The sequence below is a fragment of the Acipenser ruthenus genome, chromosome 18 (assembly GCF_902713425.1).
Source record: "Acipenser ruthenus chromosome 18, fAciRut3.2 maternal haplotype, whole genome shotgun sequence".
NCBI classification, from domain to species: Eukaryota; Metazoa; Chordata; class Actinopteri; order Acipenseriformes; family Acipenseridae; genus Acipenser; species Acipenser ruthenus.
The window spans coordinates 20,376,635-20,398,129 of NC_081206.1; the positions used below are offsets into that span (position 1 = coordinate 20,376,635).

Genomic DNA, 21,495 nt, shown 5'->3' on the forward strand with positions numbered 1-21,495 from the left:
TGAGCAGAACCATTCCTGTGCCACAGCTTAAAACACAAACTAAATAAAAAGTATATCCAATTATTGAAGATGAAAAAAAGTAAAAATCTAAAACAAAGCAACACTACAATACAAGAAAATTAATTAGAAACAAAATTAACTGAAGGGCGTGTTTGGGAACAAAATCCCTGGGGGCATAATCCAAGTGTATTGTCATATCAGAGCCAATGGTTTGTAAAATGGATATATGAAATAGATCTATATCATTGATAGGATTAGGGTGTCCACTGATTTAAATAATGTGACAGTGAAAAGGTTATATTTTTGCTGGACAACACCAGTAATGTAACTGTGCACCAATGAGCACATCTGTGACCCAAACATTAAGTTGCAAGCCAAAATGGTTTATGAGGTATTAATAGTTGTAGTAGCAGCGATGACTGACCTGAGTCATGAGTGCAGGAAATGAGAAAATCCAGGGAGAGACTAGGTACAGTTAGTGTTTTGGAATGACGCCATTTAAAAGCAAAGATTTCACTAAGCATATGTACTCCATTAGAGGACCAGGCTGAATACAGAACGAATAAAGAGTAAAAATCATTCCTGGAGTATAACAGACAAAATATTTACAGTAACACAGACATGTTTATTTTGCTATATATTTAATACCAATTAAAGCCACAAGAAGAATTGGCCGCACCATGGACAGCAATCTTACCTTGTAGCGATGGTTCCTATGAACACTGTTTTGAAAACAGTCCATGCAAAGCACACATGTGGGATCAATAGCACAGTCCCTGTAATATAAGACAGGAGAGTGCAGTTAGAACTGTTTACTCACAAATATTTCCCCAGTGTCCAAAAACAAAAGGGTTATTCATAAACATGTAGTTAATATCAACTACTATCAAGTCCATTTTGATGACCAAACTGTTGTAGTGTATTAGTTCTATAATCAAAAATATCATGGGCTTGTCATTAGTCAATAAGTGTAACAAACTGTAATACTAGTCATCAGTCTCTTATTTAGAGGACAGCCAAATGCTTTGTCCTAAGAAAATATTAGATGAAATGTCTAATTTAAAAGACAATAAACAGGACACAAGCTTATTAATGACACCAGGTAATGTTAAAAAAGTGGCTTCTCTAAGCTTCTTTACCAGCTGCTTCTGTTTGTTGAAGTGACTATGGGGAATTGCACCAAGCTTTAAATACACACTGCACATGCAGCAATGGAAAACCAGAAAACCATCTAGTTTTTACATATATTAGAATGTACACGATGATACAGACCGATTAAAACTTGAATGGCTTTCATCCAGGACATATAAATTAATGTTAAATAAGACTGCATATCCAATTGGAAGGATGACAAGGAATTATCAAACAATTGTTGTACGATATCGCAAACTCCTTATGCAGTAAAACCTGCACAATCCGATGTCGCTAGGGACTGAAATTGTGCCGGATTAGACAGTGTGCTGGATTACAGAGTTACTGTAAAAAACTTAATACTGTATATAAAAGAGGTCAAATGACAAAATTATTTCAACGCTTTACAAAAACAACTTTATTACCGTACATACACAGTATAATAAAACAATATAATGCCTCAGCAAAATCTTTACCTGTTATTAGAAGAAGCCTGTTTAAACCATTCCCACAGAAAGATGTTCACCTGTTCGTACTGTACCTGCATAATGGATTCAAGCACTTTCTGCTGGCATTCAGGTTTTCAGTTTTGCTTTTAAGTAGGCGGTAGGCGGTTTGCCTTGCGTTTTTGAATTTTTCACTTACAGTACCTCTTTTTGTGTTGATTTTGGTAAACATTCAGCTTTTTTGATAACCTGCCTATTTTCTTTCAAGAGATAGCTTGTAGTGTGGACATTTACACATTTATTTGCAGTTATTTAACAACTGCAAAATTGAGAATGGCGCCTGTGGGACATGCAAGTATATATGCAACACCTTGCTTTTGATTTAGTTTTTTATACTAGTTTTAAACATAGAAAAGAAAAATTACATGAAGTAGTCAGATTTACACTGATTTTAAGTAGAAGAGACTTAAAAATCTTGCCAGAATGGAAAGGTTCCAGATTTTAGAGGGTATGAAACCATTCAATTCAATAAGGATTTGGTCTGGACCCAAAAATGATGCAGAATTATACAGAATGCCATTATGTAGAGGTGTTGGATTAGACTGCAATGTGACACTTACTGTCAACACCCGAGATGGATTTAATAAGCTAGAATGCTCATAGTCTAAACACTTCTTGAAGAGTACAGCACCCTTTTACAGTCATTCCTGTCAAGTAGACCAAGGGAAGGTGATCAACCCCTTATGTCAATGATGTTTATGCTCATCACGTGGGCAAGAGCTCTTTTTTTCACACATGATACTCTGGAACCCTTTTGTCCATCACATTTGGTTTATGTATCAACACCTTCCCCACTTGAACTACCCTATACTTCAATTTAACAGATCCCCAGGGTGACTCACCTGCAAGTGTAAGTGGTCTCTCCCTCCTTGAAGACTCTGCCACAGAGCTGAGAGGAGCCGCTGCCCTGTTGCAGCTTCTCCAGGCCGAGCTGGGGGTCCTCTCCAAACAGATACCACTCCAGGGGCCGCAGCAAGGTGGTCCCCACCATCTCCTCCTCCTCCTCGGATAGTCCCGTCTTCTCACTCGTGCAGTAGATCCGGGGCACCTGCTCCGCTAGGTAGCGGTACAGCTCAGGACCACAGACCGGAGAGTCCTGCCACTGCTGAAAGGCGACAGGTTCAACTACATTAATTTATTAATCCACTGGGACCAGGTGGGCCATTCCATGAAAACATTTGTCATGAAGATTATATGAACATGGCAATCCCACAATGCCCTGTACTGAGACAGCACCACCATTTCTTATTAATTACTCACCTGCCCCACATTCTCTACTACAGACTAGATACTTGTAGGATTGAGGGATCCTTTATTAAATCTCAGAATATCTCTTAAATTGTTTGGAGCATTGTAACTAAATCGGCAGGTCTGGATGGAGACACAGATGGATCACATTAGTTTACTGTAAAGCTATGTCTTAGTTGGTGCTTATCTTGGCAAGAGCCGAGTTCAAATCAGCATGAAGTTTAACAGCTACTCTCGTGTAATGGAAATCATTAGTAGAGGTACTGCAGTAATGGGAAGAAAAATCTGAAAATAACCAGCTTTGAGCTTTATCAGAAGTTATCCTAGTGTAGTCATTCTGTAATGTTGCTTTTTGAAGCGCTGGGTAAAAGTACACAAAATTAGACAATTTTCACGGTGAAGAAAGAATTTCACGGTCCGTGTCACGTTTTTCACGTCCATGAAATGGGTAGGGCCTTAGTAATGTACTATATAAGTGTAAGCAAATACACGTGGGTGAAACGCTTCTCTGAGCACTCCAGTATGCGACGCATTTTTGGTTCTGACATGGTAGGTAGATTGATTAGGCCTATACATGTATGAAAGAGATATTCTACATATCGTGGTTGCGATGAGGGCAGCAAGTCAATTAATAATAAATCCACATACATGTATGAAAGAGATATTATATATATATATATTCAACACAATTATCAGCTGGAGTTGTCGCTGTCGAAAGGGAAAGGGTAAGCTACCTATAATATACTGTTTGGAAAAATGACAATATAGTTGTATTCACTAAAGGTAATGCAAATCTAAGTGCTATGCAAAGTCATGTAAAGTTTTGATTAAAATATTATCTTAAAGTATTGCTCATCCTTGTTAGACAGCTTTTTGGGTCTTCCAGTCCTGGGTTTGTCAATTACAGATTTTCTGTACTTGTTGATTATGCTTCAGATACAACACCTTGAAAATCGAGTGATGTGAGCTATTTCACTCAATGTTTCTCCTAGAAAACACTAGTGGAGGCTTCGAGTAAATTGGTGATGCTCATAACGCATCAGAGTAGAAAAATGCAACATATCTAAGACTTTTGCACAGCAGTATTCTTAAATGGGAAAGGCATTGAACTCAGTTGGTTGAAATAGGTTGCATTTCTTAAAAATGGATTATCAGACAAGATTAAAAAAAAGGAAAACAAATTGTTAGACAGGGAAGAATACATATGGATCACGTCCCCTCAGAGAATCAACTTTGCAGTAAGTGGCCCAAAGCGATTTAACCCCTGAAATACCCCAGTTACTTATTCAATGTGTGTTACATTTGCGGGACGCGAATAAGAAGCTGGAATGCGAATAAGAACCCAACTTCAGCATCGTATAAACACAGAGAAACACAATCGTTTCCATTTGAATTGGAAGCTCTTCAGCGATTAAAACTGTGCTAACTGTTTTACTGAACAACGATTAATTGATAAATTACAATACGACTTAGAACGAGACACAAATATAAAACATTTAAATGTAATATATATGACATTTTCTTAATTATTACTGATACTGTCCCCCACCGTAGTACCACAGCTATTTCAATTTTATTGACAACCAATGTCAGTCGACAGGATTGAAGCAGAATCATAAAACATTAAAGAAAAAGAAAAAAAAAACCTCTCAAAAGGGTTGAAAAACAAGGCAGTGTAATGTTTTTCATATGAAAAGAAAAATTGTTTGGCGTGAAAAACAGAAAGGTTTATCTATTTTGCAGAATATACGAACTTGGTCAAAAACATTTATAGTATACAGTATTAATATTAGAAGCTATAGCTATTACTTATTTGACAGCTAAAGAGGGTTGAACAAGTAATGTTTACTTGTATAAATAAAAAGGAAACTTCAATAAGTCATTTAATAAATCATTTCATAATTGATCACACACGGCAAGTTTGACAAAACCCCTCCGTACATAAATAAACAATCACATTGGGATGATCAGAGTGTGTACCACTTTCTAACGCGTACCACAAAATAACACCACACCGTTACACGACTATTAAGTTCTCGTAGTGAAAACGATGCAGATGAAACTAGTTTGTACATTTAAAAAAAAATGCAAAACCAGCTTCACTTACCATCCTCAGCAGCCGAACAGCTGTTTCTTCACCTTCCGCCATCTTTCGCACTACCGTACTTTGCGCTACCAAACGATTACTACTGACTGCAGTAAGGGAGACACTTTGCGACGTTTTGCGGCAGTGTGGCAAGATTAAACAGTCGTTGAAGTGTCTTGAAGAAGTAGACATCTTTTTTTCTTTTTTTTTTTTAGTAAGTAGAGAAACATTCGAGTTGTGTAGGATTATGATTTTTAGTATTAATTTACAAATATATGCACGATAATATATCATATAATATAGCCTACAAATATATATAATTATATATTTGCATTTTATCATATATTTTCCGTGTGACATCTACACACTAATGGGCTCCAATAATGGCGCCTGTGATTTAAAATTCCCACAGAATTATGGGAGTCTGTCCTATTCTTTTTGTTATGCTTGATTTGTTCAGGGAAACGGGAATGCCCAATTAATTGAAACGTTTTCTAGGCTTCAAGTTACCTGTGGTTCACCCTTTTCGCGCCCTCTCCTGTCTGTCAGTCAAAATGCTCAAGATCTTCATTGGGTTGGTGGTCGCAGGTTTGGTGATCGCCTTGGTTCTGGAAAACTACAACACCGCAAAGCACCCCAAAAGAAGCATTAACAGCAATTCCAATGATAGGAATCATCATGGGGATATCTTTTACAACACCCACCCATATCCTGGTGCGGAGATGGATAACATATTTTGGTTTGTGCAGGTAAATCTACATATAAGATCTTGTATAGATTTACCCTGTTTTTTGGGGGGTTTTTTTTTTCAAGTTGAAAGGATTGACAAATATTGATATCTATTGAAATACACACCTAAGATAGTATGCAACATTGTACAGTGGTCGATATGAATGCATTCTGTTTATTATTGGATAAAACGAGAGCAATGTGGCGAAGCGATTTTTACTCGTGAGTTTGTGGGGGTTAGGGCTGTGCTTGTGGCACAGTATAGGGTGCGTTGTTAAATTCACCGCTGCATGCACCGATGTAAAGCAGATTCACGTTGTTAAATTCACCAGGAATTGTTCAACGAACTGATGTTAAATTCACCGGTGTGTCACAGCTGAAGCTGCAGGTTCACCGGGGAGAGTCGGTGAACTGCAGCAAAACCAAAATGACCGCTCCCACTGTGGAAGTTTGTCTTGTACGGTCGAGATATTATTATGTAATTGTAGATTCAGAGACGCCCAAATCTTTTCAAAATGGGTATGCAGTTGTGTATTTTTAATAAGTATATAATAACATTAATAAACATATTGATCAACAATATCACATTTGCCAACTTATCCAGAGTAGCCGACTGAGCTGGTGACGTACAAGAATTTGATATGAGAGAGAACAGAAAGTTGCTAAAAGTGGGCGAACTGTATTTGAAAGTGTATCCATTAATATATTCATATTTATAAATATGTACAGTTGCAGGCTAGCTGCTTTCTACATTTTAATGTAACAACAAGCTAGCTCCTAATTAGTCGGTTAAAGATAACTAAACCTTAGTCCCAATAAGCTTTCAGCTCGCACAGGTCAACCACAGCCTTGCATGCCGCAGCAGCAACCTTTCTATTATTATTATCAGCTATGTTGATTCACCAAACTGTTAAATTCCCCACACCGATGAACACCAAGTGATCACTTCCGACTCAGCGATGCAGAGCACAGATGAATTTAACAACGCACCCATACACGCCTGCCCTCGTCATTTCCGGGTACAACTAGTACATTATTAATTTTGTAAAAATACCAATGGACGTTTGTCCCATATCCATGAAGTGCAAAAAATGTCATGCAGTCTGATTGTTATACCCAAGCAAAAGTGCACCACACTTGGAGCGCGCTCTTTAGCTTCATGGCCCCAACTCTCTGGAACTCTCTCCCAGCTTTAGTGTGTGCAGCTCCCACAATCGCTCGCTTCAAATAAACTCTCAAGACCCACTTGTTCTCTCTTGCTTTTAATGCTTGCTAAGTCTGATAACTCTTATTATCTGTTGTCAAAATTGCTATTTCAGGGCTTTCACTCCATTTATTCGTATAATTCTGCTTGACACACGCATCCCCAATATTTAGAATTAACGTCGTAGCCTTTTATTTAATGTGTTATGCCTATATTTATCGTATTTGCATTGTTTATTTTACTGTTGTATTTAATGTACTATGCCCTGTATTTCACTGTATTTAATGTATTAGTATTATGCATTGTTCCTCACTATCTTGTAAAGCGCTTTGTGATGGTGGTCTGCTATGAAAGGCGCTTTATAAAATAAATATTGATTGATTGATTCCTGTGCTGCTAAAAGCTTTTTGCGATGGCACAGGGTGGATTCTCCACGCACAGCTGTGGCAGCCACTTTAGTGGTGCTAATCACAATGAATGTGTGAATCGTACCTATTCTGTTTCTTTTTAAACAGGTGTCAGACATACACATCAGCCGCTTTCAAGACCCCAGGAGAATTACCGACTTTGAGGAATTTTGCTCGGAAACTATAGATGTCATTAAACCAGCCCTTGTTCTGGTAACAGGTGCGTTGTAAGGTGTGTTAGTAGTAGCTAACTATATAAATCTTACCCGTTACGCACTTCCATTCACTATATAGGTCTTAAATGTGCACTTTTTAAAGTAGCATGTTTTCATTTTAAAACATGATATCTGGTACTATACTTGGACTAGATTCAAGGCACCCCTGTTTACAAGTCTTACTCTGTTAGTGTTGCAAATGCTTTCATTCACCTGGATAGTTTATTAAAAATAGATTGTCAATTAAACAGATGCAATAAATAAAAAGCCAAGCTGTTGGTGTCACAATGAGACTACCAACACTAAAAGCACAAAGTACTGCTCTGACATAATGAGCTGACGAGTTGTTGCCCAGCTCCTCCTTTTATATGTATGTAAGAAACATTCTCATGTGTTTCTTAAACTCAAACTGCTATGCAGTGGGAGTCTTAAGGATAGTTTCACAAACCCTGATTATTGTAATCTGGGATTATCTTACCTAAATTAACACAGAGTAGTCCAAAGCCTCTTTCGCATGGTGCTCCTGACCTGGGTTCTGGCTACCCGGGTCACAATCCTGCGTAGTGTGAAACAACATACCTAGGTCGGACCCGGGTCTAGCGAGATAAAATGCATGATGGGCGTTCTTAAGTGGACGAAATAACAAACAGCCACGCCTGCGTGAAGGTTTCACTTCCGCAAGGAACGTTTCTGTTTATTCTGTTTAGCCATATTTCTGTTAATTGAGATACACCATGAGCCAGATTGCAGCAGAGATGAAGAAATATATGCTCTAATCTACATTTGGGCCGATGATTCAATCCAGAGAAACTGAACAGATAAAAAGGTGGTCCTGTGAACGTTGCTGCTTCTGGGGCATTGCGTACGCGCATTGTGTACTTGCTTGTATCACCCAGGTCGACCCTGTTTCTTCAAAAAGCGGTGTGAAATCACGTAGCCAACCCGCATGACACTGGGACGCGACCCAGTTAGGGTCCGGACCAGGTAGAGCATGCCAGTGTGAAAGGGGCTCAAGATTAGAGCTAATCAGGGTCTGTGAAACCAGCCGTTAATGTTTGTCTTGTAGATAGTGGCTACCACCTCATAATAATTATTATTATTATTATTATTATTATTATTATTATTATTATTATTTATTTCTTAGCAGACGCCCTTATCCAGGGCGACTTACAATTGTTACAAGATATCACATTATTTATTTTTTTTACATACAATTACCCATTTATACAGTTGGGTTTTTACTGGAGCAATTTTAGGTAAAGTACCTTGCTCAAGGGTACAACAGCAGTGTCCCCCACTGGGGATTGAACCCATGACCCTCCGGTCTGGAGTCCAGAGCCCTAACCACTACTCCACACTGTTGCTCATAAGGCAAATTCGGGGTAGCCTGAAAGAATGTAAACCAAGGGGGTTTTCTCGAACCCATGTGTCAATGATGTCAGAGATCCCTTTAAACAAGCTTGGTGAGTGCTTTCCAACTAATAGCTCTTGAGCCACATCTCATGGAGCTCCACAGTATGGCAAGCCAAAATGCAAAAACAAATTGTGTGAGTGTATAAATGTATTAATAAGCACAAAAATACTGAAGCAGTTTGTTTGTTTGTTTTTTTGCTTTTATGGCTCTCTGTTTTTTTCCTCATCAGGGGACCTGACAGACGCAAAGACGTCAAGAAAGATTGGATCCCAGCAGTATGAGGTGGAATGGCAGGCCTACCACAACATCCTGAAGAGGTCGAGGGTGCTGGAAAGAACCAAGTGGATAGACATAAGGGGGAACCACGGTAATGCAGGCTACACCTCTCTCCTAACCCCAGTGCCTCAAGGGCAGTGCACGTTGATCCAAAATGGCGGCCAGTGAAAACGTAATGCATTCAGGGGGAAGTTTCCTAACCTGTAAACCTTTGTGACCTACATGACTGATTAAGTGTTGACTCAATAATCAATGCTTTTTTGTAACAGGGAAATAGGAAGGCCTGTGTCATTTGAAATATTTGGGTAATCGTGGTATTGCCTTGTGTCCCCAAAGGTTGTTTCTGTTACAAATATCACTCTCCTCAGTTTGGAGCAGTGGTCTGTTGGTTTAAGTTATGGTCTGACAGTCAGGTTTAAATCTCAGCACAGCCAATGATTTCATATTGGATTGCTACTTTTAGGCCACCTACAAATTAAAAACTAGCCATCACACGGCTCTCTCTCAACTCCATGTCAGAGAAGCAGAGTGTTGAAGTTGCAGTTTTTGTGTTTGTTGTTTTTGTAACACCCCTGCCCCCCAGATATGGTTAATGTGAATAATTTGAAGATGTGTTCCTTAAGCTTATTAACCTTGCTTGGTATGGAGTTCTATAAACAATGCTTCCCTGAACTGTACTCGGTTTATTCCTTACTTCAATACCAATGTAACATGTTTTGTCATTTTTTAGATGCCTTCAATATAATATCTCTTGAAAGTGTCAACAATTATTACAGGTAAAGCATTTTTTTAGTTCGCCTAATCACAGAAGTAAAACTTACTGTATACACTGACATTTAGTTTTTTTTAATATACTGTATTATAGTACAACCAGATAACTTTTAAATATATGCTTACCGTGGGGCTGAAATACACAAAATAATAAATATTTTTAATGCATAAATTTGATCCTAGCCGAGGTGATCTGAACTGTTTGCACTAAAAATGAACAAATTAAACCATACTATACCTAATTAAATAGTTTCATGGAAATAAATCATATAAAAATGATTTGTTGATTACCCATGACAGGGCTTGGTTACCTGGTCTGCTGTGTTGAATACCTGCAGTATGTCTGTCTGTATTGGATTTGCAGGAAATATTCAGCCACCAAGAAAGAGGGCTCCTTCCACTACATTCATCAAACTCCCTTTGGGAGTTACTCTTTCATCTGTGTTGATGCCACCCCCACCCCTGGACCCAAGAGACCGTTTAATTTCTTTGGCATTTTAGACCAGGTAGAAGCTGTTTTTAATCAGGCTTTATATAGTTAGGATTGAAAGTGTTACAGAACACCCTGCAGTCTCTACAACAAACAATACATGTGCTTTATCCTGTGTTGTTCAGAGTTGTATTTTTTCATATTTTTTATAAATAAATCGTAAATCGAAGGTGAATTCCCATCACACATTCAGGTCAGGACTGATTTGTCTACTCATTTTCTGTCCAAAATTAAGCAGCAAGTTGTGATTTTATAAAACAATGAAGGGTTTTTGTTCTGTTTCAGACTCGAAACGACGAGCTGTCAATTCTAGAGTCCAAGAGCCTTAATAGTAACCAGTCTATTTGGTTTGGCCATTATACAACATCCACCATTATCTCCCTGTTCCCAGGGATACGGCAAATAATGAGGTAAGCATACAGTGTGTTCACACACACACACATTTCTATACACACTTTCAACCTACCTATCCCCAGATACAGTAGAGCCCAGTAGAACACGTTATGGGTTAAGATACACTATTTATAATTTAAATGTCTGAATGTACTGCTACTAGTCAAATTAATACTTTCAATGACAATTAATATTTTTTAACTATTAGTCTGATATAAAAATCTGTTTATTAAAGAAAAGCCTAGATTATAAGTACTGACGCACTTTATTAAAATTTGGTGTAACCTTGCATTTATCACAGCATTTATCATAGCATGCACAGGCTTTTGCAATCAAATCAGTTTCAGCCTCTCAATACCTGAAGATTGCATAGCAGCATTCCAGGTTTTTCTGTCAGCTTAATTAGGTCCACTTCAAACTATAGAAACATTTTCTCACCCTATGTACACAAACATTAAAATGTTTTTATAACTGTAAAAATTAAGATATTATGAGCACATTTTATGATTTCACCCACTCTTGAATTGGAAAAAAAAAAGAAACACTATAGAGTCCCCAACTCTCAACTGGTGGAACTGCAGGCGCTACCAAGCAGGACATGCGCCTTTTTCAGCACAATCACTGTTTTAAATATTCTTCACATGGTTTTAAGTCATTCATCAATTGGGCAATGCAGTAGAATAATTCTGTGCCGTAATCTTGGTGGTGGTGTATCAAAGTAAGTCTCCTCAGACTTAACACCTTCTCGTATTGCCCTCCCATCTCAGCAGTGGCTTACCTGTGTGGGCACCTGCACACTCTTGGAGGGCTGATGCCAGTGCTGCACAGCCGCCATCCACAGGGTACTCTGGAGCTAGAGCTCGCTGATTGGAAGGACAGCAGAAGGTGAGACCAATTTCCTCTGTGTAACAGATATTAGGACCCCACCAGAAACATGAAACTTGTTTAGCTGCACATACAGACGTGCTCAGATTTGTTGGTACCCTTACAGCACATTGAAATAATGCTTCATTCCTCCTGAAAAGTGATTAAATTAAAAGCTATTTTATCATGTATACTTGCATGCCTTTGGTATGTCATAGAATAAAGCAAAGAAGCTGTGAAAAGAGATGAATTATTGCTTATTCTACAAAGACATTCTAAAATGGCCTGGACACATTTGTTGGTACCCCTTAGAAAAGATAATAAATAATTGGATTATAGTGATATTTCAAACTAATTAGTTTCTTTAATTAGTATCACACATGTCTCCAATTTTGTAATCAGTCATTCAGCCTATTTAAATGGAGAAAAGTAGTCGCTGTGCTGTTTGGTATCATTGTGTGCACCACACTGAACATGGACCAGAGAAAGCAAAGGAGAGAGTTGTCTGAGGAGATCAGAAAGAAAATAATAGACAAGCATGGTAAAGGTAAAGGCTACAAGACCATCTCCAAGCAGCTTGATGTTCCTGTGACAACAGTTGCAAATATTATTAAGAAGTTTAAGGTCCGTGGAACTGTAGCCAACCTCCCTGGGCGCGGCCGCAAGAGGAAAATCGACCCCAGATTGAACAGAAGGATAGTGCGAATGGTAGAAAAAGAAAAAAAGGATAACTGCCAAAGAGATACAAGCTGAACTCCAAGGTGAAGGTACGTCAGTTTCTGATCGCACCATCCATCACTTTTTGAGCGAAAGTGGGCTCCATGGAAGAAGACCCAGGAGGACTCCACTGAAAGAAAAACATAAAGCCAGACTGGAATTTGTTAAAATGCATATTGACAAGCCACAATCCTTCTGGGAGAATGTCCTTTGGAGAAGATGAGTCAAAACTGGAGCTTTTTGGCAAGTCACATCAGCTCTATGTTCACAGACGAAAAAATGAAGCTTTCAAAGAAAAGAACACCATATCTACAGTGAAACATGGAGGAGGCTCGGTTATGTTTTGGGGCTGCTTTGCTGCGCCTGGCACAGGGTGCCTTGAATCTGTGCAGGGCACAATGAAATCTCAAGACTATCAAGGCATTCTGGAGCGAAACGTACTGCCCAGTGTCAGAAAGCTCTGTCTCAGTCGCAGGTCATGGGTCCTCCAACAGGATAATGACCCAAAACACACAGCTAAAAGCACCCAAGAATGGATAAGAACAAAACATTGGACTATTCTGAAGTGGCCTTCTATGAGTCCTGATCTGAATCCTATTGAACATCTATGGAAAGAGCTGAAACTTGCAGTCTGGAGAAGGCACCCATCAAACCTGAGACAGCTGGAGCAGTTTGCTCAGGAAGAGTGGGCCAAACTACTTGTTAACAGGTGCAGAAGTCTCATTGAGAGCTACAGAAAACGTTTGATTGCAGTTATTGCCTCTAAAGGTTGTGCAACAAAATATTAGGTTAAGGGTCCCATCATTTTTGTCCATGCCATTTTCATTTGTTTTCTTATTTACAATATTATGTTGAATAAAAAATCAAAAGCAAAGTCTGATTTCTATTAAATATGGAATAAACAATGGTGGATGCCAATTACTTTTGTCAGTTTCAAGTTATTTCAGAGAAAATTGTGCATTCTTTGTTTTTTGTGGAGGGGTACCAACAAATTTGAGCACGTCTGTAGGTCTTGTACTGTAGCAGCCTAAATAATCATTTGCTTTCTCTGTGACTCGCATGTTTTCAGTGCCGCTGCTGTTCTTCATGTGACCTATTGAAGCGCAATGCGACAGAAGTGCAGCACAAATGATCAGTACATTTTATTCATTAAAACTTGAGGGGGGTGGGGGTAACATTAAATAATGCTGCACAGGGAGTGAACCTGCAATGCTGTGGACAGGATAAATGGACCACCCATTTCAATGAAAATGTACTTCCCAGATTTTGCAGAACATTTTTTAGGCAAGAAAGTTGTTATAGTTAAAGGTGAGATTGTTTTAAAGCCTTGGTTATTACTCCTTTAATACATGGGAGCTTATCATAAAACTATCAGATTTATCGGACAATGTGATTCATTTCATCCTCAATGTAAATGTCAATGGAGCATGATTGTGTTGATGCTCATAGATTTCGTGTCCTGGCGTTTGATCATGACCTCCTGAGCTTCTCAGACCTGAGTTTTGAAGAGTGGCCGGCTGTCCTGATCACCAATCCCAAGGCAGCAAAATATACCAACCCAGCGGTCGAGCCCCTAGGAAGGATCCAGAGCTCCACGCACATCAGGTACCTGCTGTTTAAAAAGCAGCCTCACATCCAGAACATGGCTGATTCAAGTGTGAAACTTACTTAAAGAATATGTGGATATGGGGAGGTTCCTGCCATATGTTACACACAGAATTGTCACATTTACAGTTTTACGAACATATAAGAGAGAGAACTACTTAACTTGAGGTGTAAAACTTGATGTTTACAGCATGTATCGGAATCAAATTAGTTTAGTCCGCTAGCTAGCTATTAGAGCTGCACAAACCAATTATTTGATTATTCCACTTAAATCAGGTTCTCACAATAAGGTGATCGCTGTTGATTGAGCTAATTTACCATTCCAAGTAAAACAAATTAAGAAACAGCTTTGGTTGCTGTTCTCCACAGTCTCAAGAAAAGCAGCAAAAGTTTCTTCACTTGGAATGGTAACTCAGCCTAATCAACATCAGTTGCCCTCACCTGATTATCAGCACCTGGTTTCTGTGGAGAGATCAATCAGAAAAATTTGTTCGTGCAGCACTACTAGCTATAATATAATTTACATTTGATTATCTCCCAGCGGGTACCTGTAATTTTACATTTTCCTGAAAGTTCGTTCTGTGTGTAACTTCATCACATGTATGTGACACTTTCTGTAACTTTAAACCTGGCAGGATTCTAGCCTTCTCGGTAGCCCAGATCACTGCTGTCTATGTGCATATTGATGGGAAGCTCTTGGGGGAAGCACGGCCTGTGAAAGGACCTCTTTTCACCCTTAAATGGAACCCTATGAGATATACGAAAGGACTTCACAACATTGAGGTCAAAGTTGAGGTAAACACAGTTTAATGCAAGTCGGGGCAAGATTGTAAAAACCTCCTTCACGTCTGGAAATGTAAGACTGAAGGATCCAAGTTGCTTGTAATGGTGCAGTAATGTAAATAAAATTATACAATAAAGTATCCCCTGCCCTGCTTTCTAGGATTTCCAGAACAGTCTTTGTCGTGCCCCCTATCCTCCCTCTTTCCTAGGATGCTGCTGGCAGGTCAACAGTGAGACACCATGAATTCACCCTGGAAAAGGATGTGTCTCTGGGCTTTGGGTTCCTGCAGTCCTTCATCCTCCTGACTGACCACTACATCCTGGTAAGAGCCTCTCTGTCTTTTACCACAGTAACTTACCATGTAAAATGTCCAGATTATTAACTATTTTAGGTGAGTGGGCAAAGTCACATAACTATGAAGTGTGAGTAATGATTTTTATTGATTTCATTTTTTTCTTTCACAAAAATTTTGCAAACCTCATTAAGTAAAAGACCTTGGTAAAACGGTCTTGTATTCTTTTAAAAAATAGATGAGTCAGTCAAGAGAAGCCAGAGGCAGAGTCTGTCTTTCTGTCTGAAATAAGCACTGTAGTGTAAACCCAAGAGCAGATAAACCTTACTTGTTGCGAAGACATATTGACACAGGGTCTGAAGTTCTCTTTCAGTCCTGCTTTAGTTTTACAGGACTAAATGAGCAAGATATCCATCCTGTAATAAGTAATCCCTGTGCCATAGAATTTATGTTATGCTTCTGTTTGTATTTAGGCTAGAGTCACCTTTGTGTTCCTGGTACTGGTTAACCTAGGTTTGATTGTTACCTTTCGTTACCTGGGACCACCTGCACTAAAAGGTAAGGACAGGTTCTCTCTCAGCTCTCTGTACAGGAGTGGGGTCCTTACTCTGTGTTTATGGATAACCTGGCTACATAGTGTGCTGTGTGTTTGTGAAAAAGCCCCCCTTTATAGGAATACTAAAAGAAATGACATTAAGGTACACAACAGTTTTAAGAGGAACAGTCATTTTTTTAATACTGCCATGTTGTTGTTCTGAGTAAGTTGTTAATAGTTTCCGGACTACACATTGAAAAGCGCAACGCAAGTAGCTGTGCTGGTTACATTTCACATTTAACTTTGCAGTGTAACTGTTGTGTTTTCTGCTTTTGCTATGCCATATTGCAACAAATGAAAAATGAAACGTGACAGAAATGTATGGAAATATGGAACATAGTTTTCCAAATGCTCGTTTCCTCAATCTTCAGCTGAACTCAAACCACTAGCAGCATTTTGCACATAACACCACAAACACATGTCATGCTTATGTTTGCAATGAGATGAATGTGATTTGGAAACTCTTTAGCCTGACCCTGTTGTGAATATGTAAAGTTATACATACAGTATTCAATTACAATGTATTAAAAATCAATGAAAGACTCGCTCAAAACATTTCAGTATCATTTTGGATAAATACTGTGCCATTTAGGGTTTTATTTTTGTTTACTGTTAAATGCTTAAACTTTTACTGTCTTACGTAGCATGTCAAAACTTCAACTACCAAATAACAAAAATGCATTTTCAATTCAAACTACTGAAGACAATTCTCAGTTCTTGTCAAAACAATTGTTTGCCTTAAGTTCTAGCATTAGTGTTTTAAATTTATGGATAAATCTACATTGTTCTATCAGAGTATTTTTCCTTGTACATTATATCCTATCTCCTGAATGAATTCCTATCTTGTGTTGTTTTTGTTTGTTTTTTAGATTCCTCAGGGTTTGTCTCCCAGGCAAGGCTGTCTCTACACCTTTTTTGTAAAACCAACACATTGTACTACTCCAGCCTGCTCTTCACTCTCTGCACTGCCTTTGGTGAGATTAAATACAACTCTATAACCTTGGAATTCAATGGCAGGGAGATTGCTGAAGTGAATCAGAACATCAGTGCACATGCTTCTTTATTTTACCCTTGCATCTCCCCATTATAAAATAGCTGTGATAAGAGTGTTAGACAACCATGCACAAGCTGGATCTCCTTCACCTCATTACAAAGATTTAGTTTTCTTAAACTTCTGATATTAGAAAAAAAAAAATTGTAGTGTAACACGTTTTGTTGATAGTGTTCACATGTGTAAGTACAGTAGTTCATTCATAATAGACTATCATTTTAACATCAAGGTCTAACTGGCAAATGTATTTTCATTTTGGGCGGAAACCAAAGAAAGACTTAATAGAAAGTGAAAAGGGCTGACCAGGAAATAGTATCAAAAGTTATATATTGTATATTGTTTTGCAGTTCTTTAAAATAAGTTAGAAATGTTTTCATTTGTTGTTATAATTTATGTTTGTATTATGAAAGCACTATATTTAATAAAGGTATGATGATTTATACTAGGATAATATGGGTTATGGCTATAGCTGTTTAATAATGTCATTGCTGGTTTTTTAAATGAAGAAACACCTTTGGCATGTACTGCTTATTGTGTAATTGTATAAATAAACAACTTGGCTGGGATTGAATGTTCTTCCATTTCAGGTCCCTGGTTCATTGGAGAGATGATTGACGGCCACAGTGGGGCCTGTTTTGCTTTCGGGGTGTTTATTGAAGGACACTTGCTTGAAGGAAGCTTTACGTTTGTAGTGGGTGTACTACAGGTGAGTAAGTTAAGGGGTCCAAGGTTAAATACTGTGATGCAGTCAGTGTAAATCAATTAGAACCTGGTGTTTAAAGTGCTAGGCAATCAACAAAATGTTTTCTGATCAAATGTACGCATGGCAGTCCAGTAATGCAGTCACCAGGAAATCAGTTGTGATTACCGTATAAAACTGTACTTTTAGGTTTTTTTTGTTTGTTTTGTTTTAAGTAGAAGTTATCTGTTTTATGAAACAAATAATGAGGAATGACAAAATAACTTCCAAAGAAAGTCATTCCTTATGAGTAGCATAAAACAATATTCCAGTAAGTGTTATATTTGTATGGTTTTAAGTCAGTTTTCTTTAAATGTTTTTTGTATGAACTATAAAGCCCTATTGCTTGCTTATTCCACTGCATTGTCCAGGAAGAGATTTTGAGTCTTTTTCTAACTGTACTGTAAGTAGGTAACCAGGCAACAGTCGGTAGCAGACGTATGATTTGAATCTGGCTCACTGGTTTCACCCTGATTGCAAAAAAAATAACAATCTAGTATGGTGAACAAACTAATCTAAAAGTGAGTTTGTTTTCCATCCTAGTTAGTCTTCTTTAACATCCCTCTGACCTGCTACCTCTGCTGGAGCATGTATCTGCGTTGCCAGGGGAACTGTTTCCGAACTCATTTCCGGAGGGCGGGTAGGGTGCGGACGTTGATGGTGAACGTGGTCATGTTGGCACTCTTACTCTGGCAGGCATACTCCTGCAACTTTCTGCTGGAGACCTACGGAACCACCGCCTGCCTGCTGTCCCCCCTGCGCACATGGGCCCTTGTTTTGGGGCTCCTGCTGATCCGATATGCCTGGACCTGCCACCCTCCACGTCTCCAGCAATTCATCAAGCGCAGCCAGCCATCTTGATAGATTTTGTCTGTCAATTTAATTCTCAATCTTACAAGACGCACATATTTCAATTTGTAATGGAAGAGCCACTTTTTCTGGATTTGTGTTCGCTGGACTCCTGACTCTACAGGAATGATAAAGAAGACCCTGTTTTTTATTGTGTTTTATATATGAGAATTTGTAGCACATGTGGAATTATGTGATTTACAGGGAATCATGCTGATCTGGGAATTGTGAAATCTTTGAGGCCCAACAGGTGATATGTTTGAGACCAAATGTGCCTGTAAGCACAACAGTATGCTACTTTGTGGTGGTTGTGTGTCGTACTGCATATTTACGACAATTTTACACATTAAGTTTCTTTTTAAAAATGGGCTTAAATCAGGCTTTTTTAATCACACACAAGAATTTGAGTTTGTATCAATTAAAAAAAAACAAACTGTTAGCAAATAAAACACCAAACTTTTATTTTACACTTACCGTATCTCTTCAAATTAAAATAAACTCATCTGTGTAAAACTGCCTAAAACAGCTGCTGCTTTTATTCAAGGTTGGCACTTGCTGTAAAGCCATAAATATTTGCGACCAAAATATTTGGCGAATCACACCCATAAAACCTATTTTGCTCTACAAATGTTGGCAACCTGTTGCAATATACAAAGTATTTATTGTTAGTGGAATTTGATATTTGTGCCAAAACTTTTTTTTTTTTTTTTTGTGAAAAACGCATAATAAAAGGCTTTACATATTTATGGAGTTACACGGTTTGGAAGTAGCACGGGTCAAGGATGGCGACCTTCTTTTCAGCGGTGGCGTTTATTGGAAGTAGCACGGTTTGAGGGTCACAACCTTTTGCAAATCTGTTTCCTCTATTTGTTTTTTGTTGAGTGGACCGTTTATTCGAGGGTGGTGTCTATTACAAAACTGATAACGGAGTGCAGCGTTTATTCAAGGGTGGATTAATTTGAGGATATAAGGTATTATTAAATTGTGGGGATTTTTTTTTTTATATTAACAATTTTGGGGTAACATCGGGTTTAACCCTAAAATCAGAAACCCTATGCATAATTGTGGATTTAATTAGATGACTTGAAGACTGGCCAGCTAAATATGGGGCCTGGTGGCAATGCAGTCATTTTGTGTTTAGCGTGGAGGACAGGAAAGTAGACTGCAGTTAAGAGGACTGGGAGGCATTTTGGACTTGGTGGTTAGAGGTGAGGACTGGTGAGAAACTGGTGGAAAGGTATAGATATCAGGACTTGGCGTAACATGGCAAGGTGACCTGACCTGTTTCTGCTACTAGCACAGCGTACCCTTACAATGAAACTGCATATGTAGGAGCTGCTATGATTTAATGAAATCTGGAAAGTGAAGGACTGTACAATATAAATGAACTTTTTTATATTTAATTATAATTGTATTTAAAAGTGCTGCATACCTATAACTTGCCAAATCACTCTGGTTTTCAGTTTCACTTTTCTTCTGGCCTTGCACAACAAGAACTATAACTAGTGCTGAAACGAACCTGATTTTTCAATGTTTGAATATCAATCTTTGTCCGAAAAACAATATACAGCTATGGCCAAAAGTTTTGCATCACCTTATAGAATTAACTAATTTTGCTTCATAAAGTTGAATGAAACCTGCTGAATAATGTTACAGGACTTGAAACTAACTTTTCCATGCACTAGCCACCATGGCTAGTGGATCGAAAAGTCCACTGGCCACACAGACATTTTACCGGCCAAATCACACAGGCAGCAAGAAACGGGGCATCACAAAGATCTGAAAAAAGTCCAGAAACAGATAAACCTCTCGTTTTTATCTACAGTTTGCAGGAAATAAAAAAAGATCTTCAACGGCAATCTGAAGTATTTTGTTCTAGCAATGTTTAGTTTTAGAGAAAGCAAGTGTTTATTGTCAACTGACTACTTGGGTACACTAGCTACATTGTATGAAAAAAGTTTCAAGGAATTTCATTAATATTTTTTAAAGATGCAAGCCCACTTTGTTTAAAATAATAAATTAACAAGCGGTTTATCTATGTGAAGATCACAACCGAGAGTTTACAGTAACATACGATCTGTTCATCTACATGCTCGCTCAGCTAATACAAATCTCATTCGTTGACATACAGAGCTACACGTAAATGTTGTGTGCATACAGAACCAAACAATACACGCCACTCGCATATTTGTATTTTAAAGGAAATAAATGCAGTGCCTAACCAAATGTGTTTTTACATCAATTTCCAAGATTTCACTGACTTGTTCAAATTCACGATTTTCGTGACCTCCGTGACAATCATACCCTTATTCATCGTAAATACCAAATAAGAGTTTACTTTAACGTGGTTGCATTATAGTTTACTAGCAGTCATTTAAATCCCTTTTTCAGAGTTTGTAGCACGCAAAACAACAACAGAAAGTATTGGATATATATAGATAGATTTTTTTTCTTTTTTTTTCTCAATCCTAAAATTCTAAGTGATGCAAAACGTTTGGCCATAGCTGTACATTATAGCAGTGTACTGCTATCAAGAAAAACACTGCCATACAGTAGAATGTGTTATATTAAATAACCAGATAAAAATGTATTTTGTATATTATTGCATAATTACTTTGACAAATAGTCTTATAGGGAGAATTGTTTTAAATAACAATGTTTGCCCCAGCAGTAAACTGTTCAGTGGGATATCTTTGGTGCCAAGCCTTCTGAACAGGCATTACTGTACTTTTAGAGAGTGAAAATACAGCAAATTGCAGGATTATACCCGAATGCTGATGTTTACCACAAAGTGTGCATTGGACCCTAAAAAAGGAATTTCCTCCCCAACATTAAAGACAACTGTGGGTATTTACTGAAAGTGAATATAATATTACATATATATATATATATATATAAAAATATATAAATTTCAAAATGAAAAGAATGATTCAACGTATATAACAATAAGGTAATCCAACTATAAGCAAACATCTACTGACTTATAATGCTCGCTCGCCATTTACTGTCTCTGCCTCCTGTATATTGGTACACATGTATGTTTAAACAATTTCACTGTCCCTACTATTTCCCCTCTGAGTGTCATGTTGCACCTCTCTTCTATGTATTCTTCTTTCTGCTGCTGTAGAT

At 38.1% G+C, this 21,495-nt stretch overlaps 2 protein-coding genes across 2 annotated transcripts in view; one reads left to right on the forward strand and one right to left on the reverse strand.

The window, feature by feature from the left end:
* LOC131698650 (E3 ubiquitin-protein ligase UBR1-like) overlaps positions 1-5,103 on the reverse strand; it is a 41,236-nt gene extending 36,133 nt beyond the window's left edge. The window contains exons 1-3 of the mRNA XM_058991475.1: positions 4,993-5,103; positions 2,480-2,742; positions 698-776 (exon numbers count right to left, since the gene is read on the reverse strand). Of these exons, the coding sequence (XP_058847458.1) occupies positions 698-776; positions 2,480-2,742; positions 4,993-5,034 (384 nt within the window). The 5' untranslated portion in view covers positions 5,035-5,103. The remainder of the gene's footprint in view (positions 1-697; positions 777-2,479; positions 2,743-4,992) is intronic.
* A 40-nt stretch (positions 5,104-5,143) lies between these two features.
* LOC131698652 (transmembrane protein 62-like) lies at positions 5,144-19,062 on the forward strand. The gene is made up of 14 exons (XM_058991480.1): positions 5,144-5,720; positions 7,420-7,531; positions 9,170-9,307; positions 9,947-9,992; positions 10,352-10,493; positions 10,763-10,887; positions 11,633-11,755; positions 13,901-14,056; positions 14,692-14,851; positions 15,049-15,162; positions 15,606-15,690; positions 16,597-16,701; positions 17,366-17,484; positions 18,061-19,062. Exons 1-14 carry the CDS (start codon positions 5,526-5,528, stop codon positions 18,376-18,378), a joined length of 1,938 nt encoding a protein of 645 aa, XP_058847463.1. The 5' UTR covers positions 5,144-5,525; the 3' UTR covers positions 18,379-19,062.
* Positions 19,063-21,495: the final 2,433 nt, after the last annotated feature.